The sequence below is a fragment of the Stegastes partitus genome, unplaced genomic scaffold (assembly GCF_000690725.1).
Source record: "Stegastes partitus isolate 25-593 unplaced genomic scaffold, Stegastes_partitus-1.0.2 Scaffold250, whole genome shotgun sequence".
NCBI lineage: Eukaryota > Metazoa > Chordata > Actinopteri > Pomacentridae > Stegastes > Stegastes partitus.
Genome location: NW_007577981.1, coordinates 35,392 through 59,301, shown reverse-complemented (window position 1 = coordinate 59,301; position 23,910 = coordinate 35,392). Strand labels below are relative to the sequence as shown.

Sequence of the window (23,910 nt, the reverse complement as noted above, 5' to 3'; positions counted from 1 at the left end):
AATGTTTTAATGATCTGTGTGCTCCTCAACCAACCGAAGGCACAAACTGTGGCTCAATTCCAAATGCAGTTTCTTCTTACTTTAAGGACACACTGCTGTATCATAGTCCTTACAAAACACACATTTTCCTGCAGAATGCACACAACTGGGACACACTGCTTGATCATAATATTGTGCCTTAAACGTTGACAGTTACAGTCTGTAATGTGAAATGAACCAGCTGTTTATATTCATACGAGACACCATATTGTTACTGTGCAGATGACCGTGGCCAGAAAACAATGCACCTGCAAAAACCAGCTAGATGTAGTACGACATCCAGCTGTTTGGGGCATGCTATGTATTGAGACGTACTAAATCCTTTTCATGGTTCACTGTAAACTATGGTAGTAAATGGCAAAGTGTATGGCAAATGAGACTTCAGTGGAACACATGCATTATTGATTCTTCATATCATTAAATGGAAACCAGAGTCAATGTTCATACTTAAAAACATCTTTAATTTACAACACAGCCACTGAAACAGTAAGGAAACAATTATTTACCCGACATTATTTATACGGTTAAATCCCTTCCATCATTCACAGATCACATGAATCAGTCACAGCACAGTGAGAACACTTTCAGTTAAGCTCAGTCATCCTCCGACTGCAACGAATAACGCTTCACAATTTTTTATTCAAGAATCTTTCAAAAAAAAAAAGCACAAAGATTTACATTTTTCTGTTTCAGTGTGACCCCCGGTTCAGTCCCCCTCCTCCTCATTGTTTCAAGTAAGGCAATAAAAACCAGTTCATTACCAACAGCCCAGTCCTTTCAAGTCCTCCGTGCCATTTAGGTCAGCGTGATTATGCATTATGTTCCAGTCTTTGTGTCTACGTGTGACAGGTCCAGACCTGACTTGTTTAAAACGGCTTTAATCATCAACTTCCACCTCAGCCAGTGACACAGTTTTAAAAAAAAAAAAAAACAAAAGGAGGGGAAAATGGATAACTTTCCATAAAAGCAGAGTCTACACTGTGTCCTGGAAAGTCTTTTTTTTTTCCCCTCCAGTGATGCGAGGTTCCCCTCCGTGCTGACAAAAGTGGTCTTCACCTTCATCAAAGCGGTGCGCTGGCTTTGATGTGCACAGGCGGGAACAGATAAGAATATTGGTTATTAGCGAGCAAAAAGTACCAGCTGCAGGCCAGCAGGGCCGCCGACAGTTAAGTCTATCAGACGTGATGGGACGTTCTTTGGCTGTCCTGACCCACATTTTGTTAAGTGATTATTTTCCCACCGTTTGCTCCACTACGGAGCAGCAGAACCGCGGTGACACTGAACAGGGTGTTCTGGCAGGCTGAATAACACCGCACTGGCTCCCTCTTTATGTTTTAATGTGGAAATTTTGGGTCACGGCGCTGCTTTAGAATCTCTGCAGGCATCTCCGAGTCCAGGCCAATAGAGCCGATGTGCAGCAGGGATTCACTTGCGGGTGCAGCCGGGGTAAGGAGGAGGCGGGGAGTAGTTGGCCGGCCGAGGCTGGGTTGGGGTGTAGGGTGGGGGGTGCAGGGACGGGGGGTACATCTCGTAGTCGTAGGTGTACGGAGGTGGAGGGCCTGAATTCAAGTAAAAAAATAAAGTAAGATTAGCATCTGCAAGGTGGTTAAAAGCTTTTATTTCTCATGCAATAATTACAAATGTCACACTTCTTCCATGTTTAACGAGGCCGACCTCAGTTCAGGCTACCTGGCCTGATTTTACAGGGACTTTGACAGAACGGTTGCGCCCTCTAGTGGCTCAATTGAGAAAATGCATCATCTGAAAGAAAGGGCCTCAGAATAACAATGGATGAGGCAGTAAAAAGCTGTTTTGTTGATCACATTGCATCAGTTTCATCAAGGAAACTAATAATTTGGCAAAACAAGGTTGTTTGTTTTTATTTTATATGTCTGTATCCTTGTATGTTTTTCTTTTATGTGTGTTTTTCTTGTTGGAATTTGGCTTTTTGTGAATTTTGTGTCTTTTTTTCAACCTTTTGTAAACTATTGAGATTGCATGATCATTAATATGCACTGTCCTGTAGTACACATGAAAGAAAAGATGACTTAAGTGACTCCAAACTGAGGGACTGCAACACAAAAGCCTTCTACTACTATTAATAATAATACATTTATTTTGTAAAGCGCTTTTCAAGATACTCAAAGTCGCTTAACAGGGTGTACGATAAAAACAAGTTGAATAAAAAGCAGACAAAAAGCAAGGTATAGAAGGCAGGTAAAGAAAAAAAAAAACACTTAAACATTAAAAGTGATCTTGAAACGGTGAGTTTTTAAAAGGGACTTGAACGTGTGGAGGTCAGAGCAGTGCCTGATGGGAGATGGAAGGGAGTCCCAGAGGGTTCACTTCTTGGTCCTTGGTGGTGATTATACAGTGCAATAGCTGTTGGGCAGTGGCTTTATTGTAAGCTCTTGTGAAATAAAATAAACATGCAGAGCTGCTCATCTTTGTGCCACTGGAGGAGGAAAATAATAGCACAGCAGCATCTCGCATAAAAACAGGAAATAATTCATATCACTGTCGCTTCATGCGGCGCACACGCATTCATATTGCATCACGTCGAGCAGCATGTACATGAAACATGATCAGCGCTGGAGGGCAGCGTGAAAAGCGCCCGTCCAGCGTAGCATGAAGGCGATACGCAGAGGAGAATGAAACACGATAAATAAATGATAAGCCCCAGAAAATAAACTAACAGTCCCGGGTCTGGGGAGCGTGTCACAGTGCACCGATGCTCAGACGGTGTACCTGTGAGGACCATGTACACTGTCACCGTTTACTCCCCTTAAGTGGGAACAAAGTGTAACAGACAGTAAAGAGCGAGAGCAGAAAAAGAAAACATAGAAGGTAAAAAAAAATGAGAGGCAGTTATGAGACTTTTCAAAAAGCAGTTACGAGGATTGAATAGAGGTCACGGTGAAGTTTGGGCTGTTACATGTGGAAAATAATCCTCTTTGTGTTGAGGAACATTGCTCGAGGCCAAGGTGGACCCCGTAACATATTGTTTGCATTTGCTGTTTTCTATTCAGCTCGGGTCTCTTGAGGACAGAAGATGAGGTTTCACTGTCATATAATCTGTGCTTTGTGTGTGAAGTGTAGTTAATCATTACATGGACACTAACCAACAAGTTAAAAATCACTTCCTGATGCAATATGCTGCGTAAATAATACAAATCATTTATTCATACTTTACAGATAAGCAACAAATAATTGAGCAAAGCTTTAATAATTTAATGGTTCTAATAAGGTCCAGTGGTGGAACAAGTGTTCACATCCTTTACTTAAAAATGACAAAACAGGCATGAAAATCCCCGATTACAAGTACATGAAAAATCCTCCTGAGGTAAAAGAACATGATAATTAAAACTTAAAGTCCAGGTTGGTCTGTGTGATTGATATTATGTATGAAATCAGTACATTATTTATAGTGATGCATCAGTGTGTCAGCAGCATGTTAATGTTGGAGCTGCTGCAGGTGGAGATATTTTATATGCAGTTTTATACACAGAGACAGCAGGTAGAGCTGAGGGGAAAGAGAAAAGAACAAAAGGTCTGACACCCAAATGTGTATTTTGTCCTCAAATCTTAATATGAAATCAAACCATGTAAGGAGTTTTTAGAGTTTAAAAAAAAAAACACTATTTGGTGGAGACGTCTGAAATGTGAGCCTGACTCAACACTGGTTTAATCTTAAGCTCACTGTAACATCTATTGTGTAAAATCTCCATCTTAAAGGTAACTAAAGCCTTCAGATGAATGTATGTGAGAAGAAATTTCTGAAACATACTCAAATGGAAGAATACAGCAGCATGAAATGGAAATAACTCATATTTAAGTATAATTCTTGAGTAAATGTGTTTTTACACCACTGCTATAAAAAAAATCCTTGACCCAAAACTATTTGGTTTAAGGTTTTTTACTCGTAATTAATTCTTTATGAACATGAGTTTATCATTTATTAATGTGAACAAATATTTATCGCTGCTTATTTTGGGGTGTGTAATTCTTTCAATAGAGTATTTATTTAATATTTTATTGCTATTTTATTATTTATATCACCTTTTAACTTTTTTTCTTAGACATGTGGCCATATTAGCTGCTGTAAAGGTGATATTTAAATTAAATTTAGTTGTATTTCGTGTACAATGACAATAAAGCTTCTTCTTCTTCCTTTAAATCAGGGCTTTCAACTTACCCAGGGGCCGCTGGAGATAGAGTCTGGGTAATTTTCTCAATCTTTATTAATAACAATTCTGAACATGAAAGGTTCTTCTTACCTACTCCTACCTACTCAGCTGAGCCACATTTGGCTTGACGGAAAAAGCAGTTGAGACCCTCAGTATGGCTTCAAGATCAGTAAGTTTAGACGTGTACTTTGACTTATAAAAGTTCACGGTGGAGAAGAGCTTTTCACACAAATCGAAAGAAACGCATTTGCACTGGGTGACAGGATAGATTTTCTCTCCAATCACTGACACTCCTAAATCATGCTTCAAGTTACTCACGTTGCTAATTCACGTTGCTGTCACGAGCCTGAGCTACGGTAGACCACAAGCGAAAAGGTAAATACAACATCCAGGGCAACGACTCATGCAGGTAAAAAAAAATGCGCAGGCCACACTAACAATAAACTTTGATGTCAAGTAGGGGCCACAAAATATCATCCCGCAGGCCTCAAATGACCCGCAGGCCGCAAGTTTGAGACTTTAAATCATAGCTGCAACGAATGCTTTACTCAAAAAAAGTCTCATTTATTAATTAACCAGTGCTCAGATCATTAACTAATGGTTGTTCAGGCAAAGGGTTCATGTTAAATCATTGACCAAACCAGTAGAAACCAGTCTTTCAGGGTGTGTTGTATAGTTAGTGTGCTTGTGTGTGTTGGCCCACCTGGGTAGCCCTGGGTCACAGTGTTGATGTAGGAGGTGCTGAAGACGCCGACCCGCGCGCCACGCCCATTCTTCATGCACATGCACACGCAGAGGAACAGGGCCGCCACCGCCCCCATCAAAAACACCACCCCGAACACGATCCCGGAGATGGCAGTGCCCCTGGAAGAGAAAAAAAAAGAAAAAAGTGAAACCACTTGCACAGTGAGCCACCCAGCTGAGTGAGAGCAGGCAGCTGTCTCCAACAGACACCAACACTTCCAAGTCGCTGCCATGGAGATGAATTGTGGCATCTGATGTAACTCAGCTGTGCGAATCGTGTGCGAGTCGTGCGACAGCGCGACAGGACCTGTGTGTGTGCGTGCGCTGCAGAGGAGTCGGTGATTTGGCGCCGAAAAAATAGAAGAAGACTCATCGCTGACAGGTTTGTTACGTCTTCCTTCGCAGCGTTAGTCAGCGTGTCACTGCTTGGAGGAGCAGCGCGTTCTGATGTTTCCCACTCATTCAAGATTACTACAAGTGTGCAATTAACATCCCCAGAGTGAAGCAGTTACCTAAATAATCCTGGGTTTGATCTAAACGAAAATGGGAGGTCTGGGAAGCGGCTGAAGCAGCAGTGCTGAGTAATGGCAGCGAGAGGTGAAAGGTCAGATCTTCTGAAGGGTTTCCTGCATGTTTGGGAACAGCTGCTGTGTCAGTTAGCTGTCTGACTGCTAAACCCGTACATATCTGTGCTGATCTTTCTCTAAAATGTCCAAACCACTACATTTTTGAAACCCCTCGTCGCTCTTCCCTCCCCTTTAAGAAGCACACATTTCCGTGTATTTCAGAGAACTCTCATTTCCAACAAGTTCCCGACACAGCGCATGCGATTCGATCGTGATCTGACAGAGATAATTGAGGCTTCCTGGCAACCACGGCTGTTAAAGCCCGGGCAGCTGCACGGAGACCTTGAGTCAGACCCTGTTTTATCCTCACAAAGGTGTCTGATGAACAGATTTGTTAATGACAGCGTCTGCATTTTGCTATATTTAGACGTGCTCACAGACGGAGATGGTGGAGGCAGAAGGTTGAGCTCTTTATCAGTTATGTTACGTAGAAATCATCATAAAGAGGGTATTTTTGGCCTGTACAGGGAACAGAATTTCAGAGAAACTTCTGAATGAGGTGCATTTTTGGGGGAGTGGCTTAAGGAGAGCTTCTGATTCCACTGACTTTATAGTACAAGACGAGAGCAGACATCTTTTAATGGCAAGAACATTTACAGGAAATTTAGAAGGAGCTTTTCTGTTTCCATTTTAGGAGTAGGATCCATCTCAAGGTGACACAATAATTTTGTGAAGACGTCGAGCTCAACATAAAAAAAAACAATAAATGGCAGCTACTTGATGTAACTCCATCTTCACGAGTACGTATGAAACATAACATACCGGTTGGCTGTTGTTTTGTTCGCCTACATGGCAAATTTTTACATTTGAGACAAGATAAATCAAAGAACATCAGCCCCTCATGTCATTTCTCAGTGGTATATCTTCGATTCCTTTCCTTGTCTCCTCTCCTCACGCCTTACTCCCTTCCACCAGAGATGCAAACAGAGCTCAACAGGTTTTCAAATATAAAATATTCCCTTAGCGAGGAGTCCATATGACTTAAAATGACTTGGTGAAAGGGTTCCGACTAGAATATCAGGTTAGCAGTGCAGCATCTGTTACCATGGCGATCCAGCCACGTTAAAAGCCTGGATTCAAGCTCAACGTATCTCGCTAATCCACTAATCTCGTTAAGTAGAACGATAAGGATACACACCGGCGCGTCTCCTCTCTCTCCTCGAGATGCATTTACAGAAATCTTTCAAGATGGAAGATCGATTTCTGCATCCGAGGACGGAGGAGATGAGGGCGCTCAAAATAGACTTGGGGGCAGAAAAATAGCGCTCGTCTCTGGATTTAATCGGCGTTGAGGAGTACTTAACCCAGAGTAGGAACCATTTTCTCCCCCTAAAATAGCCCTGAAGAGGCAAGAACACACTCAAAAGGTGGAAAACATCCTTATGTGCCCCGCAAGAAAGGTCATAGTTTGGTGTTGATAGAAGCAAAAAAAACCATCTTAAATTCCTTGTTGTGTTCTTGCGTTAACTTACGAGAGGACGTCCCCCACGTAGGCGTAGTAGGAGCAGCAGAAAGGTGGAGATCCGTCGCAGCAGTACTCTATACATCCTTCACACTGGGCCTCGCCGCCACCTGAACAACACACACACTCATTAGAAGCAGCTAATGCAGGATGAAGCCTGTCAGAAAGTTTCTTCAGCAAATTAATCGACAGTTTTTGCGAACAGGGTTAAATGATTCTATGACGCCGTTATAATCCAAGAAGTCATAGGTGTCCGCTCATAATAGAAACTGTCCAGCCGGGTCTTGTTACCGTGGCGATGTTTTCAACCTTTCCCCTGACGGAGAGAGAGAGAAAAAAAAAAACTTCTATAATGACACCTTTCATGAAGTAAGCTCAAAGCGCGCGACCTCCGCCGGCGGCTGCTATTTATACCTTTAAAGGCAGATTTAAAGGCATCAAGAGGTGATTTATTAGGAGCGCAGAGAACCGGAGAGGCCTGTTTTAAAAATAAGCCATCAATACCTGCGGGCCGTCTGGGGAAAGAACTCACAGAGGAACCTTGGGTTTTGTTCCAATAAAGCCAGCCAACCCCGCTAGCCTGCACAACCATGAGGGTTTTAATATTTTTTTTATTATTATTCATATCAGCCAGAACAAATTAAAAACCGCGGGGATATTACATCTCCAGCTGGGAGCTTTTTTTAATTCATCCATTTTGTCTGAAAAACACAAAAGTTCCAAAGCTGCACCTTATTAAGTGTCCGGTTTAGTCATTTTTATGTTTATTTTTTAATTCAGTTCACAATCCCAAATAAGAAGAGCTTCCTGATCACATGTGCAATCTAAAACAAAGATGACTGTTACCAGGTAACTGCTGCGCTAGTTAGAACCCAACATGCATTATTTATTTTTTAATGTGCGAGGTGACTGAAGGAGTAAATCCAGATGAATCAAACACCGTAGGCTGAATATGACAAATCTAGTATGAATTAAGAAGACAATCAGACACCAGAGCTGTCTTCCTTTTTTATGTTGATGACAAATTAACAGGGTCTGAGTGTCTAGAAGGGACTAAACTTGGTGGACGGAGAAGGAACCAAGGTGCCGGATTTTGCTTTGAGCTCAAACAATTTGTAGATTAAAAATGTAGCTGCTGTTTGAGCAAAATCAAAATGTTTCAGTGGTAATCAAGAAGAGCGATAACTGATATTTAAAATCAAAACAGTTCCAGCAAAAATGGAAATCTGTGTCAAAATGTTCAAGTAACACAAACTCCAACAGCTTTTGTTTTAAAACATGTGTTATGTATATACATACATGTGTAATTAAAAGATTTTTTCCTTCAGTGTTGATTGGATGTTACTAGAAAGAGCTCCAGAGCCAAAGAAGCATATTTATTTATGTATTTATTTTAATTATTTCTATGTAAGTACCATTTGTAAACACTTGTTGATGTGGACATTAGTCAAAATCTTAGCCTGTTTTTTGTTGTTGTTGTTGTTGTTTTCTTACAGTCAACATGTAAATTTTATTTTCTGTCATTTTACAAAAAAATTATCTGAAAAATGTTTACAAAACAGAGAAAATCTGTAAAAATAACTGTTAAAAAACAGTTATTTACCATTTTTCAGTATTTAATACATGTGTTTTTTTTTTCTTTTTGGGAAACATTGCAGCCAATATTTGTAAAATAACTATTCTTGTGAATTTACAGTAAAAAATAAAAAAATTTGACTTGATTTTTTTTTTAATGTGAGCGTAATCTCGATCTGATGCTCGGTTGCCCCCTTTCAACATAAACTCCAAAACATCTTCTACTTCATTATTGTTGGACATCCACTGGTTCCACTGACTTTTTTTTTTCTTTTTTCCTTCAGTGACGGTAATCTTTGGATCTCTGGGTTCCGGATGATTAATCAGACAAAAATAACAAATACATCCTGCAGATGCCAATTTGTGTTGCCTGACAGTCAAACCTGTAATTAAACCTGCCATTTATCACCATTTCCTGGCATTTCTGTCAAGATTTCATTTAATTAATCAGGAAAATAGCAGTTGGTTGCAGAACTAAACGAGACACGGACGCAGATTTGATTTCAAATTTAACAAATCATGTAGATTTAAAGGGTTATTCCCACCAATTTCTCATCTAAGTTCATTCAGCCTTTGAAAGCTTTCTTTCACTCATCAGGGTCGTTTTGGCTTCTGCAAATTGCACTTTTTCCCCAAACAAGCTGCACTGAATTTGAAAACTACGGTCATCTATGAGGCAAAGTTGCATTCTGGGAAGTGCATGCTCTTTTGTTTTTGGAGCTTCATCCACTCTAAAACACTAAAAGTGAGGATTTCTCCACTTCTGCTGCTTCACTCAAGTCTTTTAAAAGATCTGTTTCCGCCGAGTCCCTTCCAGCTTTATGAATATGCAGTAATAAATAGCTGGAGTGCTCCTTTAGCAGCAACACGGATGTTAAAGGGTCCTCAGGGGCACAGAGCGGCAAAATCAACACACGATGGACTCGGATCGTGAGCCTCGGCCACGCAGCGGCTGAATTAATTCCTTCTGGAGTGGGGGATCATTAGGATACAGTGGGACGCGCATGTGTTTGGATCAATTTGACGTGATTTAAGAGCTTTACCACTTGTGCGTCCACGCAATCCATGATCCGGCATGAGGATTTCACATTTAGCACTCCGACAAGTGCCCTGAGCCGACGTGGCACTGGAAAAGGATCTATTACATGCTTTTGTGCGTGTGATTAATGTGGTTTATTACCCCTCCTCTCAACTCATTCAAAAGCATTGTACACACAGCTGGGCCTCTCTGTGTACTCGCCCCAACCTGCTGCCACGACACGAGACACTTCTCATCTGGAAGGCTTCTTTTTTTTTTGCTGCAATATTTGTTTTTTGCGTATAGAAAGGAAAGGCTGGAGTGTTTCACAATCACTTCAAATGAAGAGCGCTGCAAAGAAAAACAAGCAGAGAAGCACATGTGTGTGTTGGGATCTGGGTTCTCTCAGCAATCACTCAGAACGATGTGTGCCTCCAGGCGTGTGGAGCACGAGGGGGTTTAAAAAACACAGGTAGAAAGTGGCTTTTTATTACTATAAGAGGGTGTTTGTTTAAAAAAGTTAGGATGCAAGAGAGAAAACTGAATGACATCATGAGCAGAAAGTGTTTTTTCCTGCAAACTTTTGATGATTTCTTGTAGCAGAGGAGGAGGAAGGAGGAGGAAGGAGGGGATGCACCTTTTTAATTGAACATAAAAAGCTGCTGGTGTCAATAGGAGGTCCCAGAGGCAGACTGCTGCTCAGCTCTGTCTGGGTGGTCCTCTGAGGTCCTGGCTCCTGTCTCTCCACACGCTGGGAGACAATGGCACTATGTCCTTCACCCCCCTCCAACAAACCCACCCAGGCTTTAGTCCTCCCCCCTCCACAGCAACACTGTACCACAAGTTTTTATTTGTTTACTTGTTTACCTCAATGTTGCTCCAAATGCATCTAAAAAAATGTAAATAAATCACCTGAATTTTATAACCATTCCCCCCCAACTTGGATCCAAATGATATTCTTGATTTCTAACTCACCAGAGAATAAACACAGCAGCAGCGAGCTCCTCAGCCACCTCCATCTCCTCCAGGGGTTTTCCATGATCTCCTCTGCGCCCACTTTCCAGTTTTTCTCAATCAGTGTCAGAAGATAATAATTAAAAAAAAGCCGCTTCTTTCCTCTTCTTGCTCCGGTCACCTATTTGTCTCCTTCTCCAGCAGCAGCATGGTTTTGATTTTCTTGAACCTCCTCACCGGTGTGGAGACTCGCTGGGACTTGTTCAAAGTGGAGCTCCGTTTGTTCCTCCACGTGTGAGCGTCTGTTCCGCCGCGTCCTGTTCCCACACCTCCGACAGAGAGAGCGATCGCTCAGGGTTTTATTCCCCTCCCCTCCCCCGTTTGCTCAAATTACCCTGCTGAGTTTACACTGAGGGGAGAGAGAGCGGCGTCAAGTCAGAAATGACGACACGGGTAGCTTCCGGTGGATACTTTTAAAGTAAAAGCGGAAATAGAGCCATAAAAATAGAAAACAATCAGAATCAGAATCAGATTTGTTGCAAGGTATAGTTCATACAATACGAGGAATTTGTTCTGGTGGGTTGGTGCAAAAACAACAACAACAACAATAAATATAGAGTAGAATATAGTAACTAAAAGTAAAAAATAACTAATAGTACAAGAATCAAAGTTAAATTTAAATAAGAAATAAATATTAATAAATAATAAAGGAAATAAAAATATAACAACGATAGAAATTCATATCATAGTTGTAAAGAAGTTTCCAGAATCCTCAACGACTTACTTTTTAAACCACCCAGATCAAAATCAGCCCCATGCTAAGATTTTTAACACATTTCCCAAATTGTGGAAAAAAAAAAAGCTCAGTTTCTGTGAAGGGAAACAGCAAAAATCTCGTCAGCTATGTTTGTATAATATTTTTTAGCTACTTTAAATACAGTAAAACAAGGTATTTTACAGTCACACTGTAAAAGAACAAACTGTCATTTGTAAAAATACAGATTGTTTTCTTTTTTGTTGCTATTTTAGGTATTTTTCTACAGACAACATGTTAATGAACATGTATTTTTGAATAATATTACCAGAAAGAAAACATAAAAGGACAGTTTAACAGTTACTTTTTTATTTTTTAATATATCAGATTTTTCTTTCCACCTGTTATTGTTTTTATTTTATTTTATTTGCCATTTCACTATATTTTTTTTACAGTCAACATGTAAATTAATACGTTTTTTTCCCTGTCAGATTATGAGAGAAAATCTGTAAAACAACAGTTTAACAGTTACTTACTTTTAAAATTTTTAATTTGTCTGATTTTTCTTTCAAATAATGGCAAATATCTGTAAACTAACCGTATCTGTTGTGGCTTTAAATACAGCAGAAATAGTTTCTTTTTTTTTGGTCAAACATGACTATTTATGAAGAATTCTGATTGATGAAGAGGACTGATGAGGTTATCTATAATTTAACAAGACAGGGAAAATCTGTCAAAAAAAATATTTAAACTAATTTTACAAATATTTAAATTCTCGTTAAAAACTGCTTCATTTTTTACAGTACATCACGACTTCATATTTCTATTTAGAAAAACAATTTTCTACTGATAATAGTAAAGAGTTATATTTAATGAATTTTCATGTCCTTGGTGCTTTTATTTTCATTTCTTCCTTTTTGTAAAGCGTGACTGACTTGACGCAACATGAGAACAAACGCGCTGGTTTAAACTTACGTGCATGCGTGCGCGTCCCCGTGCAGGTCTCCTCTCCAGCAGAGTCCTTGTGCTTCCTCACATCACGACTGATGAGATGAAAGAGGAACCAGTCTGTCTTCACACCTGGATGACAATATGTTACTCAGGGCTGTTTTCTCTGCTCCCCAAATTACACCGAGCGGCTTCTTGCTGGGTTTATAAATCTGCCCCGGAGCCAAATGAAGTCAGGGATGAGGAAACCTGAAACCTTCATCCCATTAACGCCTCAGTTATCATGTCAAACCACCTCAGACACACACAGCAGAAGCCGGGACACACGCTTGATAAGATTAGAGCCTTTGTAGTTTTGATGGAGTGAAATCTTCCTCTCTGTGTTGGTGTCGAGGCCTTCAGGTCCTCTGCAGCTTCAGTATCCTGCTGGTAGGAACAGCGAGCTAACAGGAGCCTCTGGGTGCTCGTTTTCACCCAGATCAACTCATCTTTGCGAGTTTACTCAGTGTAAATATATAAGTCTGGCTCATTTCTACTTAATCGGAATTTAAATGCTGAATTAAAAGTCTGATATCTTGAGGCAATTTTAACTTAAAATAATGAGTTGAATGAATTAACTGCTGAAAGTTCTCACAAATCACTAAAGACACAAAATTAGCAGATTTCCCATGATGCATTGTCCATTGATTTTAGCCATTTTTGAGCTTCGATGTCAGCAGTAGCGCAATGCATTCTGGGAGCATAGTGTTGTGTTTCGAGAGACATTGCATTTCCTGCTCTTCATTTGCATAAAGCTAATGTTTTGGCTACTTTATGCAAATGAGAGGTGTCCAGCTGCTACTTGATGCCTCTGAAAACTAAAAGAAAAAAACTTTCACCATTGTCGATGGGCTGCAAGGTGTCTCGGTGGTTAGCATCGTTGCCTCGCAGCAAGAAGGTTGCCAGTCCCGGTGAGGACGCCCAGGATCTTTCTGCGTGGAGTCTCCATGTTCTCCCCGTGCAGCGTGGGTTCTCTCCGGGTTCTCCGGCTTCCTCCCACACAGTCCAAAAACACGCTGAGGTTAATTAGTGATTCTAAATTGTCCGCAGGTGTGAATGTGAGTGTGCTTGGTTGTCTGTCTCTAAGTGTCGCCCTGTGATAGACTGGTGACCTGTCCAGGGTGTTTGACCACTGTCAATCTGAACTCAGGACAGATTCAGGAGCTCGTTTCTTGACTCAAATGTTTTCAGAAGCACATTTTTGTGAGCTATTTTCAGTTTCCGAGAGAAGAGTTCGTCTAGACAGGTGTGGTCAATGTTTCCAAGACTCTTCAAATATTTTGTAGTACAGACATGGTGTCAGCTTCCTGTGAGTCTTTAACACGCGTTAAGTCTCGTTTCATAATAATCAAAATGATTCTAAGCATGACAAAGGACAAAGGTGTAACTGGAGGCTGCCTTCTGGATTTTCTTAGTACAAAAACAGTGTCAATAGTTGGAGTTCTAAGTTCTTTAACATGTTCTAAGTTTAGGAGTTTCTGTCTGTAAGCATTGTCTTTATAATCTAGCTGATTCAGCTTTTAAGTTTATTGAACTTTTATTAAACTCTCAGCTGAATGAACTTAAAATTACCTAAAGTACAGAGAAAACCCAACACTAGATGTGACAGACGTTTGCATGCATCATTTAAAACATCATATATTTGATAAAAGCAACATTTGTGCAGGAAAACAGCTCAGATTGAACATTAAAAGAACAGCAGTGCACCTTTAGACATGAACATCAGGGGCCACCATCCCTCCCTCTGTGCTGGGAACGCTTCGGCCTGATTGTGCTTGCATGTGGTGACATTCATAAAACCGATCATTTAAAATCAAAATTCTGCAAAGCCTCGGAGTACTCATTAACTCCTGGATGCATATGTATAAAGAAATTTGATTTAATTAGAGATGTTATCAGTAAATGATGAAGGCATATATTTGGACTGATAAAATAGTGTTCCATCTCTTTTTGTTGCACTGAACTAATGAGCTTTTAGTCATTAAGATTATTTTTTTATTTTAAATATTAAAGCTGTTTCTTTTGCAGCAGGAAAACTGGATCAAGTTTTACCATAATTTAAACAAACTTTACGGGCAACCAAGGGTGGCAAAAAGGATGAAGATAATTTAGTTCTCGGAAATGCCACCCACATTGAGCAGCGATGATTCATAATGCCTTCCAGATGTTTCTTTCAAGCCGTAATGACGTGACGTGGAGACATGTAAAAACAAGCAGGTAAAAAAAAAAAAAAAACGTAGGCACGACTTTCTTGCCTTTTTGATTTTCTGTTAATTGTGACATCAGAAAGAAAGAAAGAAAAAAAAAATCAGGTAGACATCCTCCCCGAGACCAGTTGTTTAGGCTTACAAGTCTGGTGACACATTATGCTATTACGCAGATTACAGAGATGGCCAATCTTCTTTCTTAACCATCTATAATTAGAGGATAATGATTTCCTTTGTGCTGCTGTGGAGCCGACAGGGCGGGAGATCATCGTCCTCGGGGTCCGACAGAAGTGCCACATGGGCTTTTTTAGTGACACTGGGTCCAGAAACTTCAGGAGGAATCTCTTGAGAATATATATCCACAAAGAAGTATCAAGGAGAAGGAAGTTTGGGGCAAAGGGTGCAATCAAATTTTATATGCACTTAAGCAAAGTACATCACTGACGTCTTGAGGGTTGTTCCAGGTTTATCAGTCTGGAGGGGAAAGACGCCGGATTCTGCGCCGTCTGTTCGGATTTGTCGCGGAAAGTAAATGACGGGCAGCTCCACATCACAATGAGCGCTTGTTTGCTGAATCCAAAATAGCGTCTCATTTTGATTAGAGCAATTTCAGAGCGAGGAAATAAGACGGTCGCTCAGTAGCCACTCAGTGTGACGTCAATGTATTCAAGTGACACTCAGCTCAGTTTTAGTTTCGAACAAGCATGAAATGTAACGGATGTCATATATATATATATAATAATGTTGTGCAGTGACTCAGCAGGGAACAAACAACGGACTGTGGTGAAGTATTTTGTAGTTCTGTGCTTCTAGCAGTATGTTTGACATTGATTTCGGGGGAGGAAAAAGAAATGTTGGGTTGATATACAATATTAGCTTTAACCTCACAGTGAGGCTAACAGGTGGGTCAGCAGACTAAAGTACGTACAACAAATATATGGACGTATTAGACATAATAGCGAGCCACTATGGGTTTATAAAACTGGGGCCTCTAAAAGCTATATAGGCATGATTTGTCTGCCATATTTACAGGCTGGGAAAACAACTGGGGATCAAAATTGGATAACAAGTTGAAATATTCTGCCATCTGGTGGATAAAAATTGAATTGCATAAAAATGACTGCACATTTTGACTAGGTGGTCAAACAGCGCCCCCTAAAGAAAGTTCTTCCCTCTCAGATTAAGCAACAAGTATGTTTGTTTCCATCTTTGCCAGAAGCCACAGGGAGGACAATCTTGCATCATGATGACTGTTTGAAAAGCCAGACTTTAAATTTTAGGCTTCAGATTAAGTTTCGCATTTGCTGGTTAAGCTTGAAGATCTGGGATTTGCTTCATGTCACAAGCTGTGCGTTTCCATGCAGCTGTTTCTTTACAGGCTACTGTTTTTAATCTTGTTTTTTTTCTCTTTTCTTTACTTTTAGCACCACCCTTAAAGTAAAGAAAACATAACTGAAACATAAACGCCTAAATTCACATCTTATTTCACCAATATTTTGTAAATTTGGTTGAAATTTACATTTGGATGGAAACTGATGGAAGCCTATTGCCGTCACATTACATTAAAAATGGATCAATATCATCTGCAAAAACCACTATGACATAAAATGTATCAAAACAAATGTCCTGATATATTATTTATCTACATATAATGAGATACATTTTGTGTTTTAGCATAACTTGTATTGTAAAAATGCAGAGAACAGAAACTGATTTACATAATTTACCATTTTAGGTTCTGCTTCATGCTTGGGTTGAAACATGGCGAGCAGCTGGATGATATTGTGATAACTCATGCATCCATGGAGCCCGTTCTTCTCTATGTATGCGTACTTATCACAATATCATCCACAGAGTGTCACCATGCTTCAACCCAAGAATGTAATCATTTAGTGTGCATGAGCCATGTTGTTGAATTTAGCACAAGTGATGTGAAACTTTTAAGATAAGATTAATAATATATGGCTAGAATGGGATGCATGTAACAATAATGTGAACATATGTTTATTTTATAACTTGACACAGATCTGTTTTTCCTTTTTTTTGGTGTGGCACCAGATTGCTTCTGGAAAACCGAACCACTGAGTTTCAGCAGTGAGTGCATTTCCCACCTCCCAACAGACAAACCACTCTGGAGACATGAGCTGCACAAGTCAATGTGATACTTTATTCATGAACCTAGGACCATATATATATATAAAACACTGTATAAATACTCTATATATTCTACTTCCTTCTGTAATCTCAATAACAAATAAAAAATTATATTAAAAAAAGCCACGAGTATATTTAACAGGCTGTACAAAAATAAATAAAGTTTGGATATTCTGTACAAAAGGAAAAAAAAGAAAGAAAAGAAAGAAACTTGGAAAAAAAAAACAGTGCCTTCGCAGAAGGCAGGAGAGACTTACTTATGAAGTAGTAGCAGGAGACAAGTCCCTCTTTAGGTCTCCACACACACACATTCGTACTCACATGTACACACACTCACACACACACACTCCTCTTTGGTCTTTGAACAGTTCCCTCATTGAAGGCTGTGTAGACGAAGGCAAGATATGGCTAAGAATAAAGTACTGAGGCATTTAGAGAAACTGCGTGTTACAATGTGCCGCTGGCAAAAAAAACAAAAAACAAAAGATGAAGTGCTTCAGGTTTGTGATAAATAAATGTGGACTGAAGTTTGCACATAAACATTATGACTATCTGATTTTTCCATACCTGATGGGGTGTAGACTATGAGCTATTCTCTTTCATTTGTTTCTTTATATACTCTGCAATAACCTCCCCCTCCCCAACCCTTATTTGTCTGTCCAGCCCAGCTTGGACAAGCATCATATACACATATTAAAAATTTAACACACACACACACACACACACACACACAGTCTCACACACACACACACACATAAGCATGACATTGGCATGGTAAGCAGCATGCTCCTTTAGGGAAACTAGGAATGTCTTCTTCCCCGTAATGGGACACAAGATGTGCGACTGCTGTGCTATGAGGACACACAGGCAGCAAGCTGTGGTCAGTCTTTGTTGCTGCTGTTCAACATTTGGCCCCAAAATGGTCGGAGGGAATGGGTAAATATTGGCAGTCACAATCACTGTGGACTCATTGGAAGCCATGAAAACCTGTAGCCCTCTTGCTCTGGATGTAAACATTCGTCGGCCCTTTTATGGGAAAAGGGAGGCGGTTTTAATCTGATGTCTTTCTGAATGCTGGGATGACGGGAGGTTCGATCGTAGTTGCAGTCCTTAGCAGGCACTCTGATTGCATAGTTCCAGCAGGGGTCGTGGCCGGTCTTTGGGGTCACAGCTGTCGTGGGTTAGCGTGCGCCCGTCATGGCCGATGCAGCGCAGCTGACGTTTGCGGAAGCCTCGGCCGCAGGTTTTGGAGCACACCGACCACTCTCCGAGGAGCCAGGAGGGGCAGGACTGGGAGGCGCAGGACCGCGAGGCCAAAGGGCGAAGCTCCTCAGGGCAGTCTCTGGAGGGACGTCCCTGTGAGTCCAGACACACCACCTCTCTCTGCTGGACGCCTCCTCCACAGGTCTGGGAGCACGGACCCCACTCCCTCAGGGTCCACTCGGCTCCACCGACTTCTCGGATGGCATTGATGGACGGGCGGCGGCCTGCGTTGTTGTTGGAGGCTGAAGCAGCACTGTTGGGTCGAGGAGCAAAGTAGCTGTACTTAACTCGGGGCCTCGGGGCTTCTCCTACGGACAGCACCTGGATGGTGAGGGGCTCGGGCAGCGGGGCGAAGCTTCGGAGGCGCTCCAGGGTGGCGGAGGAGCCGCTGTAGCGCAGCAGTGCCCCTCGCAGGGCGATGTCAGTCTCCATGGTCATCAGTTTGTAGTCGCCGTTTAACAGATAGTTTCCATCCTGGCGACGCACTGCCAGATAGCTGTTATCATGACGACCGTTGCCTGGAGCACGCTGCTTGACGTCCACGTGTGTGGCACCAGCAGGGATAGTTACAACATCCTGGTAACCAGGCCTGAAACAGACACAGATGACGGTCAGACTTAGCTATACAACATGACTTTGACTTTTATGCAATAAAAAATATAAAATATAAAAGTCTGTTGGATATTTACCTGGAACGCTCCAGAGAGCCCGATACTTTCTTGCAGGTTGAACCATCTCCACCACAAATATTGCACTTATCAAAGCGCCGGTTAGAGCCGATGACACGATCACATCCAGCCTTGACACACTGGCCTTGGACACAAACAGAGGTGGAATCTGGACTGCAGGGCGTTCCATCGGCCACCTGGGGTGAGGGAGAAACACAAAACATAGGCTTTATACAAACAGTCTAATACGGCAGTTATGTAAGAGTCTCAGGCCTAAAGGTAAAAGCCTTTTTTCTAGTGAGACAGAAGCCCGGGGGCTCAGAGAAATTACAATAGCTGATCTTGAACTTGCATGTTTGGACAAGGAGGACTATTATGAGACAAACTAAGGCATGTTTATCATTCTCAAACAGAGAAATGACAAACACTATCCCTGTGGATATTATTGTGTGGCATTCAGCAACACTCACCTTAGATTTGAGGACAAAGAAGTATCCAGTCCCCTTGGCTCGGCACACCAGCTTGCAGCGGTCTTTGGGTGAAACTCCGGCATATTTGGGCACCCACTCGACGCCCTCGCCTGAACCCAGAGACACTTGAGCCGACATGTCGTTGTGGGCCAGACACTGTTCTTCACGGAATGACAGGCCTGAGAACGAGACAGTGGGAGGTCAGATTTACTGCTAGTGTACCCTGACCTGCACGCCAGCTTTCACAGCAACATGCGAGGTACATCAAAACACAACTGTGAGCTCAAAGGCTTTTTTCTTCTCTTACCGTTGGTATCAGGGCAGGTTTCTGTGTTGCAGGAGCGGTACTGGATCCTCTTGCCCTCGCAGTACTTGCCTCCGTTCTTGGGCAAAGGGCTGTCGCAGGAACGGAAGGAATACTGAACTCCACCTCCGCAGGTTCGGGAACAGTCACCCCAGGGTCCCCAGACACCCCAACCACCATTAACAGGAGTCTGAAAACAGCAAAGTTGTAAAAATAATTAGAAACTGAGATTTTGATATAGTGCTCTAAATGGAATCTACATTGTGTGTTAAGTGTGATGAGACTGGGTCTGGTTCCTACCTGGTGTTTGGCAGCCTGGCTCTTAGTGAGACACTGTCCAGCCAGGCAGAAGCTGTCGTGTCCACATGGCGTCCCATCAGCCCAGGGGAAGTTCTTGGTCTGGCACACCAGCAAACCGTTGGACGTGGTCACAGTGCACCACAGAGCTGTGCACATGGTGCTCAGGTCCGGGCAGTGCTGAGAGTCCTCACCAAAGGTCAGGCGGCACTGATGGTCTGCATCGTAAACCGTCCCGGGCAGGGGCTGGGGGAGGGGCTGAGGCTTTACCGGCTTATCCAGGAGGCACTGACCGTGGCCGTTATCCAGGAAGGTGGTGACCATGAGGGCAGAGCAGGGAGACCACGGCTGCTGCTGGTCCAGGTTGGACAGGGTGGAGGCCATCATGTGGGAGCCCCAGTGGGCACCGTTCACACCGGAGCACAGCTGGGCGTCATCATGAGGCATGTTGAAGACGTGGCCTGGAGGACACACAACAAATAAGTTACTTTAGCCCCTGTAGTGTAAGTGATGCATGTGATTAAATACATTTTACACAACATGAGCATGCCTTTATTTCTACTTACCAAGCTCATGTGCCACTGTAAATGAAGCCTGCAGTCCATCATCCTCAATAATTGAGCAGCTTCTGTCAGGGTCGCACACTGTGCCAACATCTGCCATCCCCAAAGTGTCACAAGAGTGGGCCCCACATAGATCCTGAGGAAACAGACAAACAGAAAATTCAATTCACTCTTTCTCCACCTCTGAGCCATTATCTCTGTTAGAACACCACTTGTACTCCAACTTACCGTTCTGGTGAAGAGCACAGCCGTGTCATAGTGCTCCGGGTGGCGGTCACTGGGAGGGTTGTGCTGCCGCTGCCACTGGCAGAAGTTGCGGAGGGTCATGGCGGCGTTGGATGACACCTGTGGGCCTCTTTCCTCCTCGTACACCACCAGCAGCTTCACCACCGCCAGGCTGATGGAGTTGTGGATGCTGGGATGCCTGTAGAGGCGGGAGGCCACTGCCATGATGGTTAAAAGGTAAGGTTTGAGCCCTGCGCCGTGGAACTCAGCCATGGACTGGTCGGCCACCAGCATGATCTCCATGTAGCGAGGGGTGGAAACAAAACGCCTGGTCCTGTGGTGGGCTAAGGGGAGACACACAGAGGTTAAACCACACTGGGTTCACAGGTCATGAGAGCTGATTACAGGCCTAAGGGCTCATTATCACTGTGTATTTTGATAGAAATCATTCAGTTTATCTGAAACAGCTTGTTAACTACTAAACTGTGCAGCAGTGTTCTAAATAGCAGCTACAAAGGCTCGTTTTTTATTTTTTTCCAGAGGGACAGACTCTCCACAGAGAGCTCCGGATGTGCCTGGAGGAGCCTGGCTGCCGTGACTCAGCGTCACACCACCGGCGGCTCCTCCTCCTCGGGGTCCACATTCCTAAAATGACCTTCTCTGGTGGAAAATTATGCGAGTGAGAAAGGGCGAAGGGAGAAAATCCTTTCTGGGGAAAAATGTCTGTCGGTGCGAGTTGTACCAGGAGACGAGTTTACACGTCTCAGCGCTACCGGGCTCTGGCTGGCCCCTCCGCCCACCTCCCCTCCCCTCTCTCCGTCACCCCTCCTCTTTTCCTCTTAAAGAAGCTTGCCTCCCCCTCTCAACTTTCCTCCCCCCCTCTTTCTCCCTGGTAGTGAGCTGACAGCGCTGTCAAAAGGTAGCTGAGTCCATTGCGCATGCTGTGCGCCTCTGGCACACGAACGCTTCCAGCTGACAGCAGTTTGGTTGCATATTCACGACTGATTTATAGAACATACATTTTGCTTATTTCTTGGTACAAAGTTTCAGATAAGATGAATATCGTTCACGAGATTCTACAGAAGGAATAAATCAGTGTTTCCCTGGCCACTTTCTGATTATTTTAGCCCTCAGTTTATGAGAGAAAGTGTGTGAAATGCGCACAGCCTTACCTGTCTGGTCTGCGTTAGGGGCTCCGTGACTGGCTTCGTTTTCCAGATTCTTTGGCACCCTCTCCTCGTCCTCGTTGACCCCGCACTTGGAGCTGCCCTCTTCAGCCAAAGCTGCCCGGCCTCTCCGGCGAATCTGGTGGACATCCTCCTCACTGCCCAGAAAGTCACTCGAGTTGAGGGGCTGAATAAAGTACTCTTCACCCCGAAAGTAGAATCCGCCCCTCAGTCCGTGGCACAGGTTGAGCGCAGCGGCGGAGTGCTCCTCTCCATTCACCGTACCCGAGAAGAAGCAGCCCGGCTCGACTCCGCTCTTGGGTTCCGGCGTCGGTTCGGACTCGGGGGTCCCCACAATGTGGAAGACAAAACCCGGCGCCAAGAAGGTCTGGTCAGGCTCGAGCTGCAAAACCAACTGCTTGCCAAATACGTCCAACCGGTACACCCTCATCTCCGCCTCCTTCTCCTTCTCCTCTGCGGAGGGAGTCCGCCATGGTTCGGTTTCGCTCTCCGACTGGGCCGCCGGGTCTAATCTGACCGGCACAACGGTGCTCTCCTCCCAGGAGCTGTGCGCTGCGTTTACGCACAGGGCGGCAATGAAACCAATGGAGACGCGTAAAAACCACATCATGTAACTGTGAAATCCGACAAGTGGAAAAATAAATTGAGAATAAAGTCTCTATAATGAAGCAAGTAAATCCTTTAAAAGGTTTCCACTATGAGCTACAAACCAAAAGTCTTTGAACTTCCACAAAACTGTCCCCAAAATTACGCACAAGAGTCTAAAAAGGGATCAAATCCAGTGCAAAACTCTTTTAAAAGTTATGTGCAAGTCTGACTTGTTGCAAATAAGTCCTTTCATTAAATGAAAATAAAAGCTGGATATCAGCAGTAAATTCCAACAGGTCTCTTTCTCTCTTTCTGTCTCTCTCCAAAACTCTGATGTCTCAGTTTCTCGCTCTAGCTTTAAGTTCGGGGGCAGGTTCTTGCTCTGCTGGCCCGTCTACTCTGTTCTCTGCTCTTGCCTTGCAGTCAGAACAGAGCAGGTCCCTCCTATTTATCCCCCTGCCCCGGACCACCCCTTTCCTGAGGGCCCTTTGATCTGAGAGGGGCCAAATCCCGTGCGCAACGAAAACGCACCAGCGACCTGGAGCGTTTTCAATCATTGTGGAGGATAGAGAGCTCTGGGCAGAGAAACTTTTTCTTCTTCAGTCTGTGCTTTGCCTGTCATAGAAGTTACACACATATATACACACACACACACACACACACACACATACACAGCCCCTCATAGTATTTTGACTAAATATATTATATTAATATGTATCATAGCCTTGTGGATAAATTTACGCAAAGTGCATTACATGTGCCACAAGTGTATGATATGAGTGGCTAAAATACAAACCAGCTTTGTCACTGATTCGGTGCTCTACTTTCTGACTTACAGAGCTGTGTAACGTTTTTTAAACCTCAGTTTCTTCCAGTATAAATTAGGGTGACGGGCAGCAGTGGCTGATGTGGAGCAGTGTTGTAGTGTCAGTGCAACTGGAGAAGGGGAGGTCGGGAACGGTAACCATATCGTGCTGGCCGGGGTTCCAGGAGCCGTACTCACCTCCTCTGTGCCAAGCCGGCTGTGGTGCGCCGTGGCCGGGTTCCGCAGCTCCGCTCCCCGGGGAGAGGGAGCAGAAAGGGGCCGCTGAGGTCTTAAGGTGGAGAGCCTCCTCCGCCGGGCTGCGTGTGCGCTCCAGCCGAGGCAGCCAGAGCCCCTGTCCTCCGGCTGCTTCCCCCGCCCGCACCCACTGTTGCTCCTCTCCAAGAGACAGGAAGAGTTTACGCTGGAGTTTCATTAAAAATAACTGGCAAAGCAGAGATCCTATTATCAGCAGTGAGACATTACAATAAGAGATAATGTATTCAAAGAAAGGAATAAACCTGATTCAGTGAGAGAATGCTGAGGAAAATCTAGTTATTGGAAACCATTAAAACAATCAGTCTTAAAATATATCACACATAAACCTGCAAACACTTAAATATCTTAATGTAGGATATTCTCATTAGTGTGGTAGCCTTTATTGATTTCAGGGGAAACTTAGGTAGATCCTAGAGCGCATATTGGCATCATCTCCTACTTTGGATTCACTGAGGCAAACATTCTGAAGGGACAGATCCTGGAAGTCCACCTTAAAAGCAACAGGTCAGACAAAGTGGATAAGTGTAACTCCACCAACCTCCAGCAGATGGCAGACA

At 43.1% G+C, this 23,910-nt stretch overlaps 2 protein-coding genes across 2 annotated transcripts; both read right to left on the bottom strand.

Annotated features, from left to right (window-relative positions):
• Positions 1–482: 482 nt before the first annotated feature.
• Positions 483–10,733, bottom strand: cyyr1 (cysteine/tyrosine-rich 1). The gene is made up of 4 exons (XM_008281888.1): positions 10,627–10,733; positions 7,069–7,168; positions 4,930–5,090; positions 483–1,598 (listed from the first exon to the last, which is right to left on the bottom strand). The coding sequence occupies exons 1-4, from the start codon at positions 10,688–10,690 to the stop codon at positions 1,465–1,467; spliced, it is 459 nt and encodes a 152-aa protein (XP_008280110.1). The 5' UTR covers positions 10,691–10,733; the 3' UTR covers positions 483–1,464.
• A 5,965-nt stretch (positions 10,734–16,698) lies between these two features.
• Positions 16,699–22,676, bottom strand: adamts1 (ADAM metallopeptidase with thrombospondin type 1 motif, 1). The gene is made up of 8 exons (XM_008281887.1): positions 21,670–22,676; positions 20,501–20,841; positions 20,276–20,408; positions 19,713–20,170; positions 19,416–19,602; positions 19,109–19,287; positions 18,660–18,835; positions 16,699–18,559 (listed from the first exon to the last, which is right to left on the bottom strand). Exons 1-8 carry the CDS (start codon positions 22,292–22,294, stop codon positions 17,818–17,820), a joined length of 2,841 nt encoding a protein of 946 aa, XP_008280109.1. The 5' UTR covers positions 22,295–22,676; the 3' UTR covers positions 16,699–17,817.
• Positions 22,677–23,910: the final 1,234 nt, after the last annotated feature.

Excerpts from the sequence above, each read along its gene's own strand:
- adamts1 (XM_008281887.1), bottom strand. The coding sequence starts at position 22,294 with ATGATGTGGTTTTTACGCGTCTCCATTGGTTTCATTGCCGCCCTGTGC. Across the intron at positions 20,171-20,275 it reads TACAGTGGCACATGAGCTTG|GCCACGTCTTCAACATGCCT; the intron begins GTAAGTAGAAAT and ends TGTGTCCTCCAG. Across the intron at positions 18,836-19,108 it reads TCTTTGTCCTCAAATCTAAG|GTGGCCGATGGAACGCCCTG; the intron begins GTGAGTGTTGCT and ends CCCTCACCCCAG.
- cyyr1 (XM_008281888.1), bottom strand. The coding sequence starts at position 10,690 with ATGGAAAACCCCTGGAGGAGATGGAGGTGGCTGAGGAGCTCGCTGCTG. Across the intron at positions 7,169-10,626 it reads GCTGCTGTGTTTATTCTCTG|GTGGCGGCGAGGCCCAGTGT; the intron begins GTGAGTTAGAAA and ends TGTGTTGTTCAG. Across the intron at positions 5,091-7,068 it reads TACGTGGGGGACGTCCTCTC|GGGCACTGCCATCTCCGGGA; the intron begins GTAAGTTAACGC and ends TTTCTCTTCCAG.